Source organism: Ceratocystis lukuohia (assembly GCF_044167205.1).
Source record: "Ceratocystis lukuohia strain C4212 chromosome Unknown Supercontig8_pilon, whole genome shotgun sequence".
Taxonomy (NCBI): Eukaryota; Fungi; Ascomycota; class Sordariomycetes; order Microascales; family Ceratocystidaceae; genus Ceratocystis; species Ceratocystis lukuohia.
In genome coordinates, this window is record NW_027263527.1 from 1099746 (window position 1) to 1121601 (window position 21856).

At 50.3% G+C, this 21856-nt stretch overlaps 7 protein-coding genes across 7 annotated transcripts; 4 read left to right on the top strand and 3 right to left on the bottom strand.

Moving 5' to 3' along the window:
* Positions 1-3864, top strand: HOO65_080275 (choriogenin Hminor; the record flags this gene model as incomplete). Its single annotated transcript, XM_071001524.1, has 1 exon — positions 1-3864. The coding sequence occupies one exon, from the start codon at positions 1-3 to the stop codon at positions 3862-3864; it is 3864 nt and encodes a 1287-aa protein (XP_070856505.1).
* A 1337-nt stretch (positions 3865-5201) lies between these two features.
* HOO65_080276 (putative glucose transporter rco-3) lies at positions 5202-7177 on the bottom strand (the record flags this gene model as incomplete). The annotated part of the gene is made up of 3 exons (XM_071004213.1): positions 5202-6639; positions 6712-6984; positions 7062-7177. The coding sequence occupies 3 exons, from the start codon at positions 7175-7177 to the stop codon at positions 5202-5204; spliced, it is 1827 nt and encodes a 608-aa protein (XP_070856506.1).
* A 3057-nt stretch (positions 7178-10234) lies between these two features.
* On the bottom strand, positions 10235-12370 carry HOO65_080277 (Fumarate reductase; the record flags this gene model as incomplete). The annotated part of the gene is made up of 4 exons (XM_071004198.1): positions 10235-11762; positions 11833-12070; positions 12135-12203; positions 12337-12370. 4 exons carry the CDS (start codon positions 12368-12370, stop codon positions 10235-10237), a joined length of 1869 nt encoding a protein of 622 aa, XP_070856507.1.
* A 2996-nt stretch (positions 12371-15366) lies between these two features.
* HOO65_080278 (D-serine dehydratase) lies at positions 15367-16886 on the top strand (the record flags this gene model as incomplete). Its single annotated transcript, XM_071004258.1, has 2 exons — positions 15367-15546; positions 15804-16886. 2 exons carry the CDS (start codon positions 15367-15369, stop codon positions 16884-16886), a joined length of 1263 nt encoding a protein of 420 aa, XP_070856508.1.
* Positions 16887-16948: 62 nt separating this feature from the next.
* On the bottom strand, positions 16949-17556 carry HOO65_080279 (FAS1 domain-containing protein; the record flags this gene model as incomplete). The annotated part of the gene is made up of 3 exons (XM_071004392.1): positions 16949-16981; positions 17045-17104; positions 17158-17556. 3 exons carry the CDS (start codon positions 17554-17556, stop codon positions 16949-16951), a joined length of 492 nt encoding a protein of 163 aa, XP_070856509.1.
* A 367-nt stretch (positions 17557-17923) lies between these two features.
* On the top strand, positions 17924-18289 carry HOO65_080280 (Anaphase-promoting complex APC subunit 1; the record flags this gene model as incomplete). The annotated part of the gene is made up of 1 exon (XM_071001525.1): positions 17924-18289. One exon carries the CDS (start codon positions 17924-17926, stop codon positions 18287-18289), a length of 366 nt encoding a protein of 121 aa, XP_070856510.1.
* A 1683-nt stretch (positions 18290-19972) lies between these two features.
* HOO65_080281 (major facilitator superfamily transporter) lies at positions 19973-21700 on the top strand (the record flags this gene model as incomplete). The annotated part of the gene is made up of 2 exons (XM_071004237.1): positions 19973-20269; positions 20348-21700. 2 exons carry the CDS (start codon positions 19973-19975, stop codon positions 21698-21700), a joined length of 1650 nt encoding a protein of 549 aa, XP_070856511.1.
* Positions 21701-21856: the final 156 nt, after the last annotated feature.

Consider the following 21856-nt stretch of genomic DNA (forward strand, 5'->3'; position numbering starts at 1 on the left):
ATGCAGCCTCACACAGCCAGCCAGCAAGACCCTGGCCACAAAAAGGGTGGTGGTGGTGCGAAGGCATCGGCTCCTCTGCCTTCGCCTGCGGCGCCCATGTCGCTTTCTGAATCGCCTAGGCCTGTGCCTGGGACCAGTTCTATTTCTGCTACTGGCGTCATGCAGTCATCTGCTTACTATGATGCCTCTTCCTTCGCTGCACCCTGCTCCTCATCGTCCTCTCCTCCCTTAAAATCCCAACCTACACTCAAAAATACAAAATCTTCCCACCTGGCCCCCGATCAAAAGCTTCAAAAGCTCCAGAAGCTGCAGAAGCCAAAGAAACAACAGCCTCAAAACGACACCTCATCCCCCAAGTCTGAAGAAGCTCTTCCTCGGGTCTCTCCTCTCCCTCAAACTCGTGCTGCTTCAAGTCCTGCTCCTAACGCACCGGCTTCTCGACTTTCTGTTTTTAAACTGCGTAAACTGTTGAATCTTGACGCTCTGCGTCCGCCTTTTCTCCGCAGGTCTACAAACCCCTCTGGCTCGACTACTTCTCTGTCGTCTCCGTCGTCGCCCTGCCTGTCTTCGTCAGGCTCTTCAGCTTCGCCTTCCTCGGCCTCGACTTCTCCATCTACCTCTCCGATTCCCAAGCTGGTCTCTTCCATGTCTGTCAGCAACCTCAAAAAAGGATCCATGCAGCAGCTCCAACAACGGTCTTGGCCAGAATCACCAGATACTCCCGAGTCCAGCACCTTTATAGACACCTCCGCCGAAACGTCCTTCTGCACCGCCAGCAACATGCCCACCTCGCCCCGCGGCGAGACCATTTCGCCCATCATTGGCGTCGCATGCACAACATCCCCCGTCTCCCCCGTCTCTCCTCTGTCGCCCGTGTCCTCTATCATGGATTCCCAGTTCAAGTTCGACATGGGCTACTCTCTGGCTGGCAACTCTGCTAGTCCTGTTTCCGCTGCATCCCCTCCCCCGAGACCAAAGTCTGCGGCTCCTCCGCTCCCACTCAAAATCCCAGCCCACCCCTCGTCAAACCCGCCGCCGCCTCCAAGCAGAGAGGCCGGCTCTCCCACGAGAACGGCGTCCTCGACCAGCCTTTCTGCCGTCGAGGCATCTCCTCGCCAAGGCTCGCCCAAGCGCACCCAGACCCAGAGCACGATTTCCTCTATATCCTCGGGAAACGCCCGCTCTGGACAGCAAAGCTTAGCTGCCTCGTCCCAGGGCGGCTCTACCCTCAAAATTGTCCCCGGCTCTAACGACGACGAGGAAGGCCTGAGCCCCGGCGCTCGCAGTCCTTTGACACCCAATGTCCTGACAAAACGCTCGGGATCTGGCCCTTCCGGCGGCGGTCTGCTTGACCCTGAAGCCCTGAAGCCCACTGTTTCCCACAGACAATCCCGAAGACTCTCATTCTTGGGCAACATTCGCGGGCGCAACAATTCCACAGTGACTATTCAAAACCCTGATCCTGGATCCCAGCCCCCGGTGCCCGACATGAGTGCGTGGATCATGACCAAAGATGCCACCCAAGAATACAACCTCACCCATCTATTGGGTGGTGAAACGGTCCCGGAGCTGTGGAACGAGTCTGGAAATGTCCTCGTCCACCTGTCTCCCAAAGCAGACGGCCGCGGGCCTTCCTTCAAGGTCCCCGCAACCGTCATAGCTTCTTCCAGAATCCTCCGGGAATCTGTAAGCGAACTGAGCCTCGGCCAAAACAGCCATTTGCGTGGCCGCAGTTTCTATGGCCGCAACAATCTTGCTGTCAATGACGCCGTCATGGCGCCTTCCCCTATTCTGGACAACCAAACTGAATACGCCCTGTACATCCCTGGCCCGCCTTCGACGCAGTCCGACTCTACGCGCAGCCCTGTCGAACGCCTGGTCGCTGTCCGGAATATGTTCGGTATGCTGACCGGCCAGCCTCTGGTCGGCACCAAGGCTCACCCCACGCCTGCTGCTGCTCTTTTCCAAGTGGCTACCATGTTGGAGGAGTTTGGCTACCGCAGCATCAGTGGCGAGTCTTTTGGCGAGGAGGTAGACGTGGCCTTTGGCCTCTGCATCAGATCTCTGGACCTCACCAACCTTAGCTCAAGCCGCAGCGGCACCGTGGAGGCTCTTTTGCTGGGCGAGAAGATGCGCTCTCGCGAGCTCTATGATGCCGCCTTTGCCCACTTTGTTGGAAGATACGACACCATCCAGGAGATCAAGTCGCCTCTCTACAACAGCCTGTACCCGGCTACCCGCGAGGCCCTCGACCGCGCCCACCTTGACCTGATGAAGCGCCTGGACACCCTTAACGAGAGGCTTTCGACTTTCAGCTTCCCCTCTGTGTTTGCTGGCGTGGCCAACTCTACCTCGCTAGAAGAGTTTGTGACTGTTGATTACCGCACGTGGCGCATGTCTTTCACGCGCATGCGCAGCCTGGTCCTCAACCACTACAAGAACAAGTTCGGCAACTGGCCCCCCAAGGCTAGCAGTAAGAAGAACGAGTTCACAAAGAGTGGCCTCAACCGCCTCGTGTTGAAGACCTTGTACCGCGACATGTGCGCCATCTACGACCTCATTGTCGACCACAAGTCTCTCACTACCCGTGTCATGGACGGGACCCAGACCGAGTCTAGCGCCGAGGACCCTCCGACGATCAAGGCCCTCCGCATGCTTCTTTCAGAGTATGACAGCTCTAGCCTCCCCGTGGTGCCTCCGATTCCCTACGACACGCCCAAACTACCCAGCTTCGTCTCGGTGGATGAGTCGTACGAATCAAAATCCGAGAAGGAAAAGATTCGCTTCCACAAGAACCTGAAGGAAAACGAGATTATCCTTGTTATGGAGAAGTCCTACGACTACATCACCCCCAGCACCTATCCCGACTGTGGCCTGCTTGCTGAATTCAAGAGTATGGAGCTTCGAGAGGCCAGGGGCAAGACAGAGGCTGAGATCCAGCACCAGCGCATTGGTCACTGGATCTTTATGTACTGTGTGATCCAAAGCCTCCCCTGGGTCGTCGTCGACTCTTTGGCCGTTGGCTCCACCGAAGGCATCGAGTACTTCCTTTGCCAGCCGGCAACTGGAAATGCCCCGTGGGTTGTCGACCACCCCAAGGTGCGCAAGCAATGGTACATTACTGGCGAGGGCCACACCGTTGAGCTGTCCGCCGATGCCGTCATGTTCAGTACTGAGGCTGTCTATCTCCGCAGCCACTGCTGGAAGATGGCGGAACAGTGGGAGCGTGAAGGTCTGGAGGAGCAGGACGCTATCGCTGGTGGCGGCGATGCCCTTGGGTCAAACATCACGCCCCCTGGCTCTATCCACACGGAAAGCGCGGCTCCCTCGCCGGTCCTGCGTCCCCGGTCTATGCTTGGCTCCCCGCGTGTCCCTTCCTCCCATCGCAGCAGTATCGCCATTGGTCTGGAGCCCATTTCCCTCGACGACCTCCCTGAGCACATGATGCGCTCAAGCCGCCTGTCGATGGCGCACAATATGTCATACCGTGATAGTGTGCATATGCGCTCTCACTCTGTTGGGCCTAGTCCGCTGCAGCAACAGATGGCCGACGGCCTTGGCCCGCCAGTCTCAGGGACACCGCCCTTTATGCAACACTCCAATGTCTCGGGCCCGATCCTACGGGGCTCAAGTCCTCTGGGCACGGGAATGCGTGAGTCTGTGTATGATCACCACGCCGGTGGCTACATTAATGGAGAGTCACCGATGCACTCCTCGCCCCTGGCACAGTCAGACCAAACGGCTACGTTTGATGCTATTCTGGGCCAGAACGACAACAAAAAGAAGTCTGGCGGGAAGGATGACGGCAAATTGAAGAGTGGCCAGGTAAAAGGGAGAAAAAGCTTTTTTACTCTGAAAAACTAGTCTGGAACAACAGCCTGGCTGTCCTCTACTCCAAGAGTTGACTGAATGACGCGACGACATCAGCCGGCATGGATGTATCATCTACCCACCACCATGCGTGCTTCCTCCCCCTCCCCCTCTTCTATTTGTTTCTTTTCTTATTGGTATCCCTTGGTCTGGACGTTGGCCTGTTTTCTACCTATTTCCTTTCTATATTTCCTTTCTTCCTGCACAAATACATGCTTGTGGCACAGTTCACAGTCCATCATGGCCATGATGAGAAGACGTGGTCCAACAAGCTTCGGTTTAATCTTTTTTTTTTTTTTTCTTTTCTTATTCTTCTCGGTTCTGTCCCGCTTGTTCCTTTTTCTTTCTTATATGCAGAGTGCTGCTGCAAGTTAACTACTACTACTACACCTTATCCTTCTTTTCTCGTCCTTGTGTCTTTTTTTTCTTCTTTTTTTTCTCTTTCTTTTTTGTTCTTTATACAGCATTTGTTCTTCTTTTCTATCTCTGCTGAAGTTTTCCTTGCAATTTATCCGCATTTAACTGCGGCGGTCAAAATAATATCTGCTATTTTTTATCTCGAGACTCTTGTTTATTTCGGTTCTTTTTGTATTGCTGCTAAATCCTTTTTTTTTTTTGCATGTCTTGTTCTTGTTGTCTAGTTAAATGCGCTTGAGCTTGGCTGATAAATACATCATATTTGACAACATCTTTGTTATTATTTGCCCCGTTGATTATATGACGTCAGTGATCTAATTATAGCCAGGGCCATCGAGAATTGTCAAAGTCGGGTTAAAGCCGAGTTACATAAAGATAGACGTTACAACTTGGTGGTATCTGTTTTTATTTTGGGGGGGAGGGGGGCAAGGAGACGGGTTTTTGGCAAAATCAAGAGCCATTGAAGTATATATAAAAGACAGAACATAAGAAGACAGCAATATGATGGAATTAACACAAAAAGAAAACAAAAAAGGTAAATGAGAGATAGAAAGCAACAAAAATAATACAAACTCCAACGCTTGAGAAAATGTTCCAGGGTATGATGATGAGCGAATTCGATATAGAAAGCCAAAAAAAAAAAAAAAAAAAAAAAGGTATTGGGGAGAAAAAAAAAAGACATATCCACCTGCAGGGAGGGAGGGGGCGAAGAAGGAAAAGAAAAAGAAAAGGAAAAGGAAGAAAGAGGACCGGTCGGCTGGTATAGGAGAGCACCTTTACCCTGTGTGGGTGCTGTCGAGTGCAACAGGCGAAACCGGGCTTATAGGGAGAATATGGCAATGGTGATGATGCAAGCCGTGACAGATAAACGAACAAGTAAAAAAAAGAACCCCCCCCCCAAGAAAAAGAAATCGTTAATAGCTAAAGTCAATGTGCGCCATGACTGGCGGTTTGGGCGCCTGCGAAGAGAATGACGTAGAGTTCGTGTCAGTCGTTGAGGGTTGTGACATGGAATGCGTTGAGCCGGCTGTGTCTGGTAGTGGCGGTTGCATTTCCACGTCGTGTGACGTTGTAGTAGCTGTGCTATTGTGGTTGTTGTTTGATATTGAATTTCCGTTGCCCCCTCCGCCATTACCTCCCCCGGGCCCGCCATATGGAGGCGGATGGGAATCGTCGCCGGCAGGCGGCTGCGGGGGAATGTTGCCATGTGACCAGCCCTCATCGATGATGCGTTGGAAGCTCCAGGTAGGTTGAAAGCCCATGCTGTTCCAGGCGAAATCGATGCGTTCATACATTTCATCAATCTGTTCGAGACTGATTTTGCTAGTCTCATAGACCATGCACCACACAAAGACAATGGCAACGATGCAGAAGGCACCCCATAGGAAGAACACCTTGGGCCCGATCTGAGCCGAGTCGGTGCCTTCACCAACCATGAAGGGAATGCAGTAGGCAATGATAAAGTTGAGCAGCCAATTAGACGCAGTTGAAAGGGACATTGCCTTGGCGCGGACTTTGAGCGGGTAGATCTCCGAAGTAACGACCCAGGTTACGGGGCCCCATGAGGCAGCAAAGAAGAAGATGTAGAGTGAGCAAAAGACAATGAGGATAGTCTGGGCGGCTGACTTGAGGTTATCTCCGGCGGCAGTTGTGAAAGAAGCGATGAGAAGCTGACAGGCGGCCATGCCAAAGGCACCCACGATAAGCAGCTTACGGCGACCCCATGCTTCAATGACGAAGAGTCCCGGGATAGTCGATACGGTGTTGACGATGTTAATGATGAGCGACTTGAGGTAGGGGTTTGTAATCCCAGCTCCGTCGAAGAAGGAAATGCTGTAGTACATGATGAAGTTGACGCCAGTAAGCTGCTGTATCGCCTGCAGGAAGCAGCCAGTTAATGTGCGGCGGCCTAGATGCGGAGAGCCACGAAAGAGTTCAAGATACGAGTCGTCGCCTAGTGTAAGTTCGTACTCGTGGTTTGCGACGATTTCTTGGAGCTCGTCGATGATGGTGGGGTGTGTGGCATCAAGTCGGCGTAAGCGGCTGAGGGATATTAGGGCTGTTGAGATATCACCGCGTTTAATGAGATAGCGTGGCGTTTCTGGTAGCACACTAAGGCCGGCTGATAATATCGCGGCCCATAATAGCTGTAGGCCAAATGGGATACGGTAGGCGGAAGGGCCGTCCATGGACTCGGTGAGAATGTTGACTATAGAGGCAATCAAGAGACCGATGGTAATGGCGAGTTGATAGGTGAACACAAGCGTGCCGCGGATCCACTTGGGTGCCATTTCAGATTGATATAAGGGGACAAGCAGTGATATGGCGCCGACTCCCACACCAGCAATAAACCTAAATAAAAAGCGCTTGTGTCAGACATTGCTATCTTTCTTGGGGCTCGTAAAGGGTGAGGACTTGACTTACCTTCCTGCCAGTAGGAGCGGAATAGCGGATGCGCACACTTGCATGATCCCGCCTATGCAGAAGACACCGGCTCCGATGAGCATAGACAAGCGGCGACCCCAATTATCAGCCATAGGGGCGCCAAGAAGCGCGCCGACGAACGTTCCGGCGCTTAGAATAGCTACTAGTAATGATGATTGATGGGTTGTGAGATCGGGGTTTCCGTTTTCGTCGGTGGAGCCGGTAGAGAAGCGTTTTAGAAAAGCTGACATGACCATGACACCGTTGATAGTTCTAGATGACAAGAGGAGATTGTTAGCAGGACGACGGCAGCCGCAGCAGTGCAAGCAGACGGAAAGACGGAGACTCACCCAGTATCATAGCCAAACAGAATGCCGCCAGAAGCGACAAATAGCCCGATGACTATAGCCGGCATAGAAGACCCGGCTACATTGTCGGGCTTCTGCCAGCCCATGGCGATAGCCATGATGACGAAATAACTTGGACGTCAGCGCACAGTCAGTTGTTGCGGCTATGGCTCTTGAGTGGACGAAGGACAAGGAAGCAAAGAAAAGAAGGTAGAGAAGAAGTTGGACGGGAAACACAGATCAAGAGCAGGATCTGTCGATCTCAAGACGAGTCGAAGGAGGGCGAGAGGCGTGTATACATTGGGCGCTGGGGATTGCGCGGAGAGAGTTCGAGGCGGGCAAAACTAGGGCATACGACGACTCGAGGAGGGCGACGGGGCAGGGAGCCAATGAGGCTATTTGAGTGTGGATCACGGGATCGTCCAGAGGAAGCAAGTCGGGAGTCTGAGAGCAGGGGATAACACGACTGGGCGGCCTGGACGTAAGGCTATAAGGATGGTATTGAGTTATATGGCGAAGCAGATGTTGAGCAAGCTGCGAATTGACAAGGCCAGCGGGGGCTTTTTATTTTGGATTTATTTCTGGGCAATGATTTGTCGACGGGTCGAACGAGATGGAAATGAAGAGGGAGGAGAGAGCACTAGCAGGTTGAATTGCCTGGACAAGAAAAAAAAAAAAAAAAAAAAAAAAAAAAGCTTCGAGGTTTTCGGCTAGTTGATCAGTTTTTGGTGGAGAATTTGGCGAGCGAAATAAAAATTCGAGGAAAAAAAAACCGCAAATATCCGTTGATAAAAAACAAGATTGGAAAGATCACAGGGCAAGTGAAAAAGATATGAAGCGGCAAAGAAACTAGCAAACCGTCGATGGTCTTGACGCTGCGAATTGATAATAAAAATAAAATAAAAAAAAAGAAGGAAAAAAAGAAGAAGGAAAAGGAAAAAAAAAAAGATAATGGCAAAAAAAATGGGGAAATCGAGGATTGGGGAAAATACTGGGGAAGGAAGCCAGAAGACCAGGAAAACACAGGAGCCCGCCCGCCCTTAGTGGTGGAAGAGGAAGGAACCTAACTTGGACAAACGAAGCACTTCACCTGCGCAGCTGCGCACTCAATCAACTCAGAGAAGCTGTAGCATTTATCCGTTTCCCTCTTGTATCCTCGATACCATTTTCTAGTTTCTCGCCGTCTGATCACCGCCGTCTTTTCCCTTCCCCTCTCCTCTTGCTAGTATTGGGGTGGTCTTAAGTTTCGAGTCCCAGGGCTTGCCAAGCTGGCGCTAATAGGAAAGCTACGGCTTCAGCTAAGGGAAGGAAGAGGATGATGGCTTTATCGATTGGGGGGAGGAGTAGGAGGGGGAAGCCTACAGGTTTTTCCTGGCTCTTACCGCTCCTCTTCGCAATTTCCGACTGCTCGTCCCGCATCACTTCAGCGAGACCAACAACTACCGCTGCTGCTACTGCGGTGTCCTGCCCTTACTCTGCGCACTCTGTTATACGCATTCTACACGGGCACATTTCAAGGCCGCCAAAGAAAGGAAGCCTTGTTATTCCCATCCAACCCCATGCTGCATACATACATAGCATGCATGGGGGGGGAGGGATGTGTGCATGCATGTCTCCGTCCAGCCAAAAATAAGCAAAATGCTTTTGTCTGGAGAGCCCGTGCCCCCCTTGCTGACCCGCCTCTACTTATAACCTAACGCGTGGATTTTGGCTGGGTTGGCTTGGCTTGGCTGCTTACGTATTTTCTCTGGTATTCTCCCCTGGGGTCCTCGAAACAAACTAAGAGAAATAAAGAACTGTCTGTCAACGAAGACTGCAGTGTTTGAGCGACTGAAAACAATCCAAGGCCGTCCGTCGCTCCTGGGAACCTAAGCCAATGCAATGCCATAGTCTATTTCTCTTCTCGTTATCGCCTTCGCCATAATCTCTATCCGTGCTTCTTGTTCTATCCTCCTACGCTACGGACTTTGTCTGCAGCCCCCGGCTTTTAAGCCCTTTTCTTTTCTCTTCTTTTCTTTTTTTTCTCCCTCTCAGTAAAGCCAATGAATTCTCGATCCTTGCCTGGACTTTCTTAGCCTAGTTTTTCTAGTTTCTCACCTAGCCCTTCCCTTTCCCTTTGGCCTCTGCCTCTTAACTTCACCATTTCTTGTTCCATTCCTTCGCCCAAGACACCAAGGATGAGACATTGCAACAAACTCGGCAAGACAAAAACTACATGAACATGCAAAACCTGAAGAAATAAAGAATAAATTAAATGATGAGAAATAACAAAACAAGTTTCTTACCCCTAAAACTTGATGGTGACCCTCCCTCCTTTTTTCTTTCGCATTTCTAGAACTCTCTATCTGCCTTTCATCTATCTCTGAATCTATCCTTTCCACCGCAGATCACAACAGGAAGGAGGCATCGGACTATTTAGCATACTTGTACTACTTTCCGTAGTTATTCCTTAACCATCGTCTCTTTCCGTTTTCTTTTCTCCTGCCCCGCCCTTTGCTCCTTCCCCTCCCCCATCAATCTCCAGCCACATGCAAGTATCAATCAATATCGACATGTCAACCATTTGTGTCAAACCTTTGTCTAAAAGCCGCCCCGCGGACAAAAGAATATTTACAATACCAAAAAAGGTCTCAAGAGCGCTGCCAAGGATGCGGGGAAAACCAAACAAGCCCAAATCTAAAATGACACCCTTGCTTCTGCTTGACTCCATACCCTCCTCATTTAGTCGATTCAGGTGGGATCTGGCTCGTAGTGGTCAGTCTCCTGCTTTGATTTGTGCTGCTGCATCTTTCTTTTCCCCTCGTGCCTGCCGTCTTGTCCCTTTTAAACACTGCTCATGTGTTCTGCTAAATCAATAATAACCTTGGAGTTGGCAAATGTAGAAATCATCGAATGTAGACATGGTTATAGGAGTTGAAAATATTCAATTGAATCAGCTTATTGACGCTGAGCACGTCTTAGGCAGCTGCAACAAGCTAGTAGGTAAAGAAAACAAAAAGCCAAGTCGAGAGAAACACGCAACCCAATAAAAACCCCTTAAAAAGCACAAAAAGAAATAAAAACAACTATGCCTTCTAGGCTAAAGCCCCCAAAAAATCAAAGGGAAGAAATGAAATAACCATGAAATCTCGTATCGTCGCGCACATTTGGGGCTGTGACTTCAGAGCTCAGCGACTTTACAGCTCTAGTGTGGGCGTGACACCAGCAACGCGGCCAATCACCTGGTGTGGTGCATACTTGGGAATAACCTCATCGTCGTGAAGCATCTCGAACTCCTCAGTTGCATCGCGACCCATGAAGTTCATAATAGCTTGTGGGCCACCAGGATGCTCCTCAAGCCAATCGGAAAGGTCCATGACAACACCCTTTACAACAACCCAAAGGTCGCCCTTGGTGTTGTGTTTGGCAACCTCTTCCATAGTGTACTCCTTGTCGGGGATAGAGAAAGGCTTCGCTGCCTCCTTGGCTGGGGGCGCACTAGATGTGGGGCTGTTGCTAGAGGCAGCCGGTGCCGACAGAGCAGCTGAAGGACCGGCAGAGCTGGAACCGGAACCCCACTCAACCTGTACACGGCCTGGTAGCGACGGGTCGATGTGCAGAGAAATCTGGCCCAGTCGTGATGAGGCGCTGCCGGCACCCTGGAGGGCGTTTTGGAATAGGTAGTTCGAAGCTGAGTCGCCAGCAACACGCCCATAGACAACGCAGCCTAGAAGGGAGGATCCACCCAAGCGGTTGGCGCCATGGACACCACCAGCGAGCTCACCACAGGCGTAGAGACCCTCGAAAGGCTTCTTCTCTTGGTTCAGGACCTGAGACTTGTCGTTGATTTCAACACCACCCATGGTGAAGTGGAGAACAGGCTCCATCAGAGCAACATGGAAATCATCATCGATGTCAAGAGGCACATTGTGGAAGAACTTTTTGTTCCAGGGATCCTTTTCCTTTCCAGATGCGTAGGTGTTGTAGGTCTTGAAGGTCTTTTGCAGGTGCTCAGGCGAGCATCCAATTTCCTTGGCCAGCTCTTTACCCGTCATCTTGCGCATGAGACCGCGGCCTGAGTAATGGCGGGTGTGGAAGTCCAGTACGTTAGAGGCCTTGGAGTTTAGCACTAGACGAATAGGGAACTTGTTCTTGGCCTTTTCCTTCCACATCATTCCCGAGACGTAATCACGGTGGCCTAGCTCATCACAGAAGCGGTCGCCGTCAGCATTGAGTAGCAGGCCACCCTCACCACGCAGGGCCTCTGCAGCCAGGAACTTTGTCTTGGCAGTAGGGTCCTTAGGGTCAATGAGGCCGGTAGGATGCACCTGAACCTTGTCCATGTCAATGCCGTTGCCGCCAACCTCCATAATCATCTTCTGGCCGTCTCCGGTAGCATGGCTGCCGTTTGTGGTTGACAGATCCCAGGTGTCGGGGCGGTACTTTTTCAGTAGAGAGTTGTCGGTGAAGTCGGCAGCATAACCACCAGTTGCCAGAACAACAGGACCATCAAGAGACAAAGACTTGCCCTCATGTTCGTACTTGACACCGGTAATCTTGTTGCCTTCCTTGTTGAGTCCCGTCACACGTGCCTTCTTGATAATTTCGACACGACCAGGCTCGGTTTCTGCCAGCTCTTCGAGGCGCTGCATCAGAGCGTAGGTGATGGCCATACCGGGAAACTTGGCATCATGTCCACGGTGGGTTCTGGGGTGGGTGTGGCCACTATCAGAGAAGAGAATTGTCAGCGAGTCTTCCTTCTACAGTGAAAATATTAGAAGGGAATAAAGCCTACCCTAGCCGAGAAACCAGGGTCAGATCAAGACCAAAGATATCTTGCAGCCATTCAACGGCGGAAGCCGAGTTGTAGGTAAGGACACGGATGAGATCGGGACGAGCCTGCTCACGAGCAGACTTCAGGGTGTCTTCGTAGAATTGTTTAACGCTGTCTTGGATCTTGAGGTCGACTTGAGTGCGGGTCAGGGCGCCGTTGATTCCCGAAGTAGCTTTGGTGGAGTTTCCGCCGAAGAAACCTGAGAAGCCGACAAAGTTAGGAACAGAGTGCTGCAGTGGATGAAAATGCGAAATAAAGCTTACCCTGCTTATCGAGAACAATGACATTGCCACCGTTCAGATAAATTGTATGCGCGGCGCTCAGGCCAGACACTAATAGAAGCCTTGTTAGTCATGGTGCTGCGAAGGCCGACGAGTTGCTTGTCGCTAACAGCAGGGCGCATGGGCGCGCCATTAGCTAGCGCATTGCTACGGAAAGAGGCAGCTTTTGGAGGACAGAACTTACAACCACCACCGACGACGATGACGCGAGGAGCCATTGTGAACGATACAAAGGCTGATTACACGATGAGCAAGGCGGTCGGCTTGAGGCTGTGGATGTTCAAATAAAAAGGGGCAAAAGGATTGGAAAAAGAAGAATGTAGGCCAGAGACAGATCTAGAAGAAGAGGCCGCGAGGAAGACAATGAAAATAAAGTAATACAAGAATAAGAGAACAAAATATGGGAGAAAGAAGAAGAGAAGAACAGCAGCCGACGAGAAATTTAGAAGGGAAGCTTTGGGTTTTTTAAGTTGCTGAGCCCACTTATTGCAATAACCCCCGGAAGAAGGAGAAAAACCCGATAAATAGGAAGGCGCATACGTTTGCAACATACCAGACCAAGCCAAGCAGGGACAGCCGAAAAAAAGAGATACAAAAGTGCAAGTGCAAATCCAGCCAGGGACAAAGAGGCAATTGCACAGGCCAGACCCATCTAAACTACATAGCGCCTTGTATGGTGGCGACGGCGGAAGATGCGCTTCGTTTGGCCCTGTGATTGTGTCATTTTTGCATTGCTATTGCCAGGCCGAGGATCTTAGCGGCTAGCTGCCTACGCCTAGAAAAGATGGCAGGGAAGACAATGCTGTATCTATGTGATTGTAGCTTTTCCAGCGCAGTTGCAGACCGCATTATCAGTTTACAGGCTTTCGTGTCTCTCTGTAGTCTCAGCCTCAAGCTCTTATGGTGCAGCTTTTGTTTTGGCGTGTGATGTTTTGCACTTTCAGTCTAGCTGTTCCAGAAAGAAACGAGCCGAGGTTGGTCAACGATGACAGCTGCATCGTGGTTGGCTGGATCTTGTAGCATACATCAGCGAGCTAAAAATAAGTGGGCTCTACAGAGCAGCTAGCCCCAAATTGGAGTCGGCCTCTTTTTGGAGAACGCCCGTCTTATAATACAGCAGCATCGCACTGCCAGAGACGGGACGTGTATGTCGCGTCAACCCATCGCTTTGGCAGCTCAAATTATCGTGCTTGATGTCTCCTAGATGGCTTTGGTGCAGCCGAGGCACCATAGGCCGAAGTCCTTGAAATATGCAATGAATTAAAGAAATCCGGGGCAACGCTAAAGGAGGTTAAGGATTTCCCGCCCTGAGACTAAGCAGGGGCACAACCTCCACAAAAGACCGGACGTGGGTTATAGAGCACTACCGCCTAGAAATATAGAGGTGCACCCGCTAAACCCCAACTGCCCAAGTACAACAGGACAGGGTCCTCACGCGGCTCTGTAGGCATGCTCGGCATGACGTTCTCCTAATGTCGTGAATGAACGACCCCCTCTAACACAAGACTTGGTGGCCTTTCACATGCCAAACAGGCCATCCTCAACAGCTGCTTCTCTAGGGTCTTCCTCCTCATGTGTTCTCCTAGCTTCAGATGAGGTAATTCTAGCTAGTAGAGAATCAAATCACATGAACATACGGCATTTCCCAAAGAGCACAAGGTGGCTACCAAAGAATAGAGCTAAGTTTTATAAAATCCATAAATATGACAGAAAAGCACAACTGAGGAAGAAAGCCCGAGTCCTGAAAGAGGCGGGATGTCATATGACTACATTATTTAGACTGCGTTGATTGGCTCATTGCATCCGGCAAATTAGACAGAATTTACATGTGATGTTGTCCGTGGCTTGATAATTATTGGCCCTGCTGGCTGTATTCTCTTCGCCCATACAGCCCTAGTTTCTTTTTCATATTTTGCACATGTCTTAAGGTATCCGGCTATTGCTTTTAATAATCCAACATTCAAAATATTCAAGTAAATACCTCACTGAAACTATGACGGCTGTGGAAAATTCGTACAACTGCAGTCGTAGATAGACTATAGTAGACCCGTGCTAAGGCCATGGGACATCGGGCGGCCTATATATTTTTATGCTAGCAAAGCTGTAGCAAAGCTTAATGTATTTGGAGGCTTATTTTGCGGCTGTGATGTTTTTTCATGGTGTTTAGCAAAACATCACAACGAGCAATAGCTGCATACCAGTCACACCTCGTACTAACTAAACATGGCGTCGCTAGCTGTAGTAGATTGCGGTGTGTAAGAGAAGGTCGAGAACTAAGACTTGCCGCGTTTGATGATAAATCATGTACCAGGGCGCAAGTAAGCTCTAGGTATTTTAACGGAAGGTCTCGTGGCTGACAGTTAGCGCACTAGATGTCAGAATAAGATCTCTATTCTCGATTATTCGGAGGCTCTGGAGTTACGATTCTTTACAGAAACGCCCTGTGGCTGGTACTTGGCTTATCACACTTAAGAAAATACGGAAAGTCTGACAGCTAGAAGCGGCTTTACTCGAACCCATCGCATAGAGTGATGCGGAAGCTGATGGATAGTTGTTCCCCAATCGGCTTTCTCGGAGGCCGAGACAGTAATAGATGGCCGAGCATGCTCGAAAGCTACAGCTGGATTCCTAGTTTTTACCCTATGTGCAGTCTTGTGCAACTGGCAGCATAACCGTTGTCTAAAGGCCGGCGAAATAGTGGTAGAAGGTGGGCTATCTCCCGACACGACTTTGGTGTTTCGAATCAGTGAATGAGAGACTCCATCATGGCATTTCTTTTGCATACTGCTAGTCATTGCTGTAAATTTGCCGCATTTAACACTACACTAACACTTCGTTCCACAAGCAACGCGTTTCTTAGTTGTGCTTAAGCTGCCATACATGAGACGGAGACTCTGACTCTAGCACAGAACTTGCCAAATTTCTAGGGATGGAGCAGCGTTTTTGCTTTTTGATTCCTTACGTTATTCACATATGAAGCCCAGGCCGTTGGGAATTCCAAGGAACATCCAATACGCTATCTCTTTTCCCCACCCTGCTTAGGCAGTGTTGGCAGCAGGGGAGCAATCTGGAGCTATGACAGGCTAAAAGCTATAAGGTTGGCAAAGAGGGGAAGAGTTGCCACCCACGAATGTGACTTTTATGCCGCGGGGAATCGTCAAGTTCGCGAGTCACCAACTTGGACAACAGGAAATCTCGTTCTCTACAACAAGCCATGACATCCATAGAATCCCTCAAGGTTGCCTATGTTGGCAAGTCTCTTGTCCACCCTTTAAGTGTCCAAAGCCCCGCTGCTATCCTAGACCTAGCCAAGATCGAGACCAACTGCCAGCGTATGCTTGACACTGTCCAGCGGCTTGGACTTGGCTGGCGGCCACATATCAAGACTCACAAGGTATGAGAAGCTAGATAGTCACTGTTATTAGCGGCAAAAAAGCTAACAAAAATATTCAACTGCCTAGACGCTAGAGCTCACGCGCCTGCAGGTGGGAGAGACCAGTCCCAAAGTTAACTTAGTAGTCTCAACTGTCCTGGAGGCAGAGACTTTGATTCCCTTACTGCACGAGTTTCAAGCAAAGAGCCGCAGTGTCAATGTGAGGGCAACTAAAATGCAACAAACTTACTTACTTTATGTTAATAACCAGAGTCTAGGTCCTCTATGCCTTTCCCTTATACGCCAGTGCGGTTCCACGTCTTGCAGCATTTTGCAAAACCGTCGGCCCCAAGTCGCTAGCCTTGATGGTCGACCACACATCTCAGCTAGACCATGTGCGTCACATTCGCCATCTTTCTGGCCATCCGCCTCTAGTTTATATCAAGGTTGATGGTTCCTATCACCGCGCTGGCGTGCCCCTCCCATCTACTGAGGCCACCGTTTTAATTAGCGAGCTTCTCAAGCTTGATTCCATTGCCGATGCTATATTCCACGGCCTGTACATACATGCGGGACACTCGTACGACACGCGTCACGACTGGGATGCACTTGACTACTTGATGGATGAGTTTGAGGCCCTTGCTACTGGCGCGGCAATTGTAGTGGCACAAAAGCCCGGAGCTAAGCTTGTGCTATCTGTAGGCGCTACTCCAACAGCAACCAGTCTCCAGCACCCAGAGGTCACTATGAATCAAGAGCCTAAGGTAGAAGGAATAGTGAGTCGTGTTAGTGACAAAATGGCATCGCTGGTTGCACAGGGGTTTTCCCTGGAAGTGCATGCCGGTGTGTATCCTGTTCTGGATCTCCAACAGCTGGCTACACATGCCCGCAGCGCTGATCTATTAGCTGCTGAAGACCTAGCTTTTACCGTGTTGGCTGATGTGGTCTCAGAATATCCCGGCCGTGGCACTAATGGGACGACTGAATATTTGATCAACGCGGGTTGTCTCGCCCTAGGCCGCGAGCCTTGCAAGGATATGGGTGCCAAGAGCGGAGTGCATTACAGCGGATGGGGGATTCCTATGCCATGGCCAAGTGGCTTCAAGAATTCTACCCCAGGCCCAGAGTTCCCTAATGTGCATGGCGGTTGGCAGGTCGGCAAGATCAGCCAGGAGCACGGTATATTGATGTGGAAGGGCCCCAAAGAGGAAGAGTTCCCACTGCACATTGGTCAAAGAGTGCGGCTGTGGCCAAACCATGCGTGTATTGCTGGGGCAGGCTTCAGCTACTATCTAGTGGTGGATAGTCGTAAGTCTGAGGACATTGTGGTGGATGTGTGGTCACGAGCAAGTGGATGGTAGTTGGCTAAAGGTTTTACGACATGAAACTAAGACAGCACTAAGTAGGAATAAAAGACTTATATCTAGGTAAATCTTCGCACGCCTTGAATAATCCACTGATATGCGACACAGGGTTAGCATCCGAGTAATATAACTGTAGCGCAAAAAGGATATCTTACCACCTCACCATTAGCAACCTTGTTTGAAATGGTTGCGACCTCGATTCCATCAGGCTGGATCTACAGAAAGTCAGCAACAGCTCGCTCAAGCACAGCATGTCCATGACACTCACCGTCTTCTTGCCGTCCTTCTCCTCCCACCAAACCTCAGTACCCTCCAGCGTCTTGACCCTATCACCCTCTACCCATGGCGCGGCAGGAACGAGGTGAGCCTCGACAAACCTACGCAGGTTCTCCTTTGCCTTTGCCCGGCCATCGGGTCCCTCATAGGCGTTAGCGCCCAGGGCCGTATAATCACTGGGGTTTTCCCATGGCTTGTGCGGCAAGTCGCTTATGGCGCTGTTCAAGGGGGCAAGCACAGTAGTGCTAATTTTCGGATCGTCGAGCCGTTTGGCGACGGGGTCGACTTCACGTGCAGAGCTGGTAAAGAGGCTGATGGTGCGGTTGCTGCCCATGACGTCAGAGAGGATGACGGGGCCGGAGACAGGGGGCGAGGGTGAGCGAGATGTCATGATGGGTTATACTTGAAGATATCCAGTCTATGGTGTTATTATGCTAGTTTCGTGATGATAGCAAGTTTTGTATAACTGCTTTAAGGCTCGTAGTTGAATCAGGCCATTCTTGCCTAAAGTAAACAATGACGTCAAACATATGAGCTGGGAAGGCGCCGATAAGGACAGTGTGGCACAGTTTTATCTAGCACACACGCACTGTACCGGCATTGTGATTTTGCAGTGATGAAAAGCAAACAAACGGAACATACAAGGCATCAGCGAAGAATGAGCCACACCACACCACCTTACGACTCCGTTTATAGGCTAATAGACATACATTCCTCAGAGCTCCCTTTTGCTTCTCCCCCTTCATTTCCTGTACGAAATGCTTCGCCGACCTGCCACCACACTTACGGTGACCGCCGAAGACATCGCAGCCTTTGAAGATCGGCGTGCACGCGAGCGAGTAACTGTCGAGCATAATGCGCGTGTAGCCCGCGCACAACACGCACATGCTCTAGCCCGGGCTCGCGCCCAGCAGCAACAGCAGCGCAGGGGCAACAGTCGCGCTGGCGACGACTCGATGTTGGCAGGCGAGGAGCCGGACGGAGATGAAGAGCGTGATCTGGAGATGACGGAGGAGCAGATTCTTCAGATGCACCAGCAACAGCAGATACAGGCACAAGCACAAGCGCATAACACACGGTCGACGCGTACTCGAGAGGCACGCATTGGGGTGTCACGACAATGATTTTGATGAGGGAACACAGTATCATTTGTTGCAGCAACAGCCCCTCTTTTTCCCTTTCCTTATGAGCCACAGACCACCCTTGAACGGCAGGTTGCTGGATGCGGATGGAAACAAGGCAGGCAATGTGCAGACAGATAGCCAAACGACGCTGTTCAACCAAACGCTAAGCGAAGTGCAGAGAAAGAGGGAGCATGGTTCCCCTATCCATTCATAATATTCATCAGAGACAAGCCAAGAGAATCCGAGAACAAAAAGCCCAACGAGACACCAACAACCAGACAAAGACCCCATAACATCACAAAGGAATTACAATCGGAGACGGAGTTCTATCACATTTCTCCGTCCCCGTCCATTAGCTCTTATCGGATTTCAACACTTGCTGTTTATCCTCCATTGGGAACTAAACTGTGGGGTCATCAAGGAGACGCAGAGCAGCGCTAGTCTGCGGCTGACGAAGACAAGAGAAGAATCGGGCAAAAAAGAAGCAAGGAGCCAGAGGAGGCGAGATAGGGAGTTTTCAAGGAGAGGTAACACAGGCGATGGCAGGGCCTAACTGGGGTCAGGCGACAAGAAGTCAGACCTTACCTTGTCATTCGTTGGAGGAACGGAGCCGGACCATATAACATTAGACTGCTAGGAGTAGCAGCATTGCCAAGGCTTTCTAATGAATAACAAAACATTTCCGCGCTTATTACCCTGTCCCGCCTACAGTGAACTCTAAGCTGCTGAGCTCAAATTTTATAATTAAGCTCAAGCATTATTGTCGTACACAAACCTTCTCTAAGCAAAACTTGCGTCAAACGGGCGAGCCCGTCTGTCTTGACAACAAGCCCACGCAAACAGCAGCAAGACTAATAACAAACTCTATAGGAAACAAATAAGCTGCATCTACGGATATCTACATGAATTCAAGGCCGTAGAAAGAGAGGAAGCCAGTGGAAGAGGGAAGAAGACTTCCCAAGCTAAGAAGCCAGGCGGGAAGGAAAGACAACAAGCTATAACCATTGGGTAAAAAGGCAAACCTACCCTGACATAACCTAGTCACAATACAATGTGGAGTGACAGAAATCTAGGCAGTCATGGAACTGAGTAATATGAAATACTATCTGCGTCGTCTTGCTAGTCGTTCTTCTTGGTGCCATCCCAAAAGCATTCCCAGGCGGGGAAAATCACATATCCTCGCTGTTTCCGACTCCGTTTACCTTATTCCTCTTTCGCTTGCTCCTCCCCGGCCGTTTTGCTTGTTTTTATTATTATTAATGTTTTTTGTCGGCTGCTTATTAAGGTCCAACGAAAAGAAAAACCACACAACGGCTTCCCGGCCAATCTTTTCTGTTAGACCTAGCCTAGCTTGTCTTCTCGTTGGCCAACTGGCCGGAGCAGACTTTCCTCCGGAGTCCTACACCACCCAAAACTTTTGTATAATAAGAAAAAAGATCAAGAGCTTATTCTGCTTCCTTCTGGATAGCTGGTAGAGCAAAGACCAGGGGATCAAGCTAGTTTGGAACATCCTCGTGGTTGTCTGATATAAAGCTTGACAGACACTTCTTCTCTTTTTGTTCTTGCTGTCTCATTAATTCAAGCTCTTCATCCGCCACTCTGTTTCTATCCTCTCTATTTCCCGGTCCCTTAACTTGCTATAGTCAACCAAAGGGTCTCTGCTCTGCTTTCATCTTCCCCAACATGGTTGCCGTCTCAAAATCAGACGGCCATACGGCCGCCACCGAGTCTCCTCCAGTAGACCCCGGTACCGACTTCAAACCATCTCGGGACTTTATTCTCGCATTCAGTGCCCTCATGTCCCTCGCCATGGCTGTGGCTCTCGACGCTACCACTCTGTCTGTGGCGTTACCGACCATGAGTCGCCAGATCGGAGGTACGGCACTGCAGGCTTTCTGGTCTGGCACTAGTTTCCTACTTGCTAGTGCTGTTGTGCAGCCGACCGTGGCCGCCCTCAGCTCTGCATTTGGCCGCAAAGGCGTAAGTTTGGTCCTTATAGATCCCTATTACGTCCATATGCTTGTCCAGCGCGTACTAATCAAATTACTTCCCCCGTAGCTCATCTATGTTTCCATCGTGCTTTTCTTTGCTGGCTCATTGATTGCTGCCTTGGCCGATAACTTTGAAGTTGTCATTGCCGGTCGTACTATTCAAGGCTGCGGCGGCGGTGGCCTCCTTTCGCTGACTGAGGTTGTCGTGACAGATCTAGTGCCGCTTGCTGTGAGAGGCCAGTACTTTTCCATCCTCTCGGCTATCTGGGCTCTCGGCACTGTTGCTGGGCCCATTGTTGGTGCAGGCTTTGCTGAGAGCGTCTCGTGGCGCTGGATCTTTTACATTAACCTGCCGCTGATTGGCATTGCCACAGTCATGGTGTGGCTGTTCCTTAACCAGGCACCTGTGCCCGGCAAATTCATGGCCAAGTTAGGCCGTGTCGACTGGGTCGGAAGCGCTATATTCACTACTGGCAGCGCATCCTTCTTGTTTGGCCTCTCAACCGGTGGCGTTATGTATGATTGGTCATCGTGGAGGTGCTTGCTGCCAATGATCCTGGGCTTCTTGCTGCTAGTGTTGTTCTTGTACTGGGAGTTCAACTATGCTGCCGAACCCCTAGTTAACCGCGGGTTATTCAATAACTGGAGTATCATCGTGGCCTTCATCCATTCCATCATGCACGGCGCCATCCTCTGGAGTATCCTCTACTTTGTGATGCTCTACTACCAGGGCGTGCAGTTCTACTCACCCATCACTTCTTCGTTAGCCGCTCTTCCTGAGACCCTAACTGTGGCTCCGGCCGCTGCTGTGACTGGCTTTATTGCTGCCCGTTTTGGCCATTACCGCTGGGCCCTTTGGGCTGGTTGGGGCTTTGCCACATTCGGTAGCGGCTTGCTGCTGCTGCTAGGTCCAGACACTACTATTCCTGAGTGGATCTTCATCAACATACCTGTTGGCCTTGGTACGGGCATCCTGTTTCCTTCCATGGCATTAGCAATCCAAGCAGCCTGTGAGCCAGCTCTAAACGATCAGGCCGCTGCTTTCTTTTCGTTTCTTCGCACGTTTGGCCAGTCCATTGGCGTGGCCACAGGCGGCGTCATCTTCCAGAATGCCTTCAAGAGTAAACTGCTAGATCTGCCAGCATTTGCTGACCAGGCTTCCCAGCTAGCTAGCGAGGCAACCATGGTGGTGGAGATCATTAAGGCTATGGAGGATGGCGAGCCCAAGACACAATTAGTCAAGGCGTATTCAGATTCCATGCATGCCATCTATTATGAGCTTCTCGCCTTCTCGGCGGTATGCTTCGTTCTATCATTCACCATCAAGGGCTACTCGCTGCAACAAGAGCATGCAGTAAAACAGAAGCTGGTGGAAAAGGTGCCGATACAAGATACCGAAAAGGATCAAGAAACTAAATAAGTTCTCATGATATCCGGTGTGAGTTGTATGCGCTATGTAATCTTGGTAATAATCTTTGCTAGAGTTTCGATGGGCTTGATGTCTCGACTCTGTTTTTAATAAGGATCATGTTTCTCCTGGAAAATAAGGATTTGTGCTGTATGTATGTATGTACGT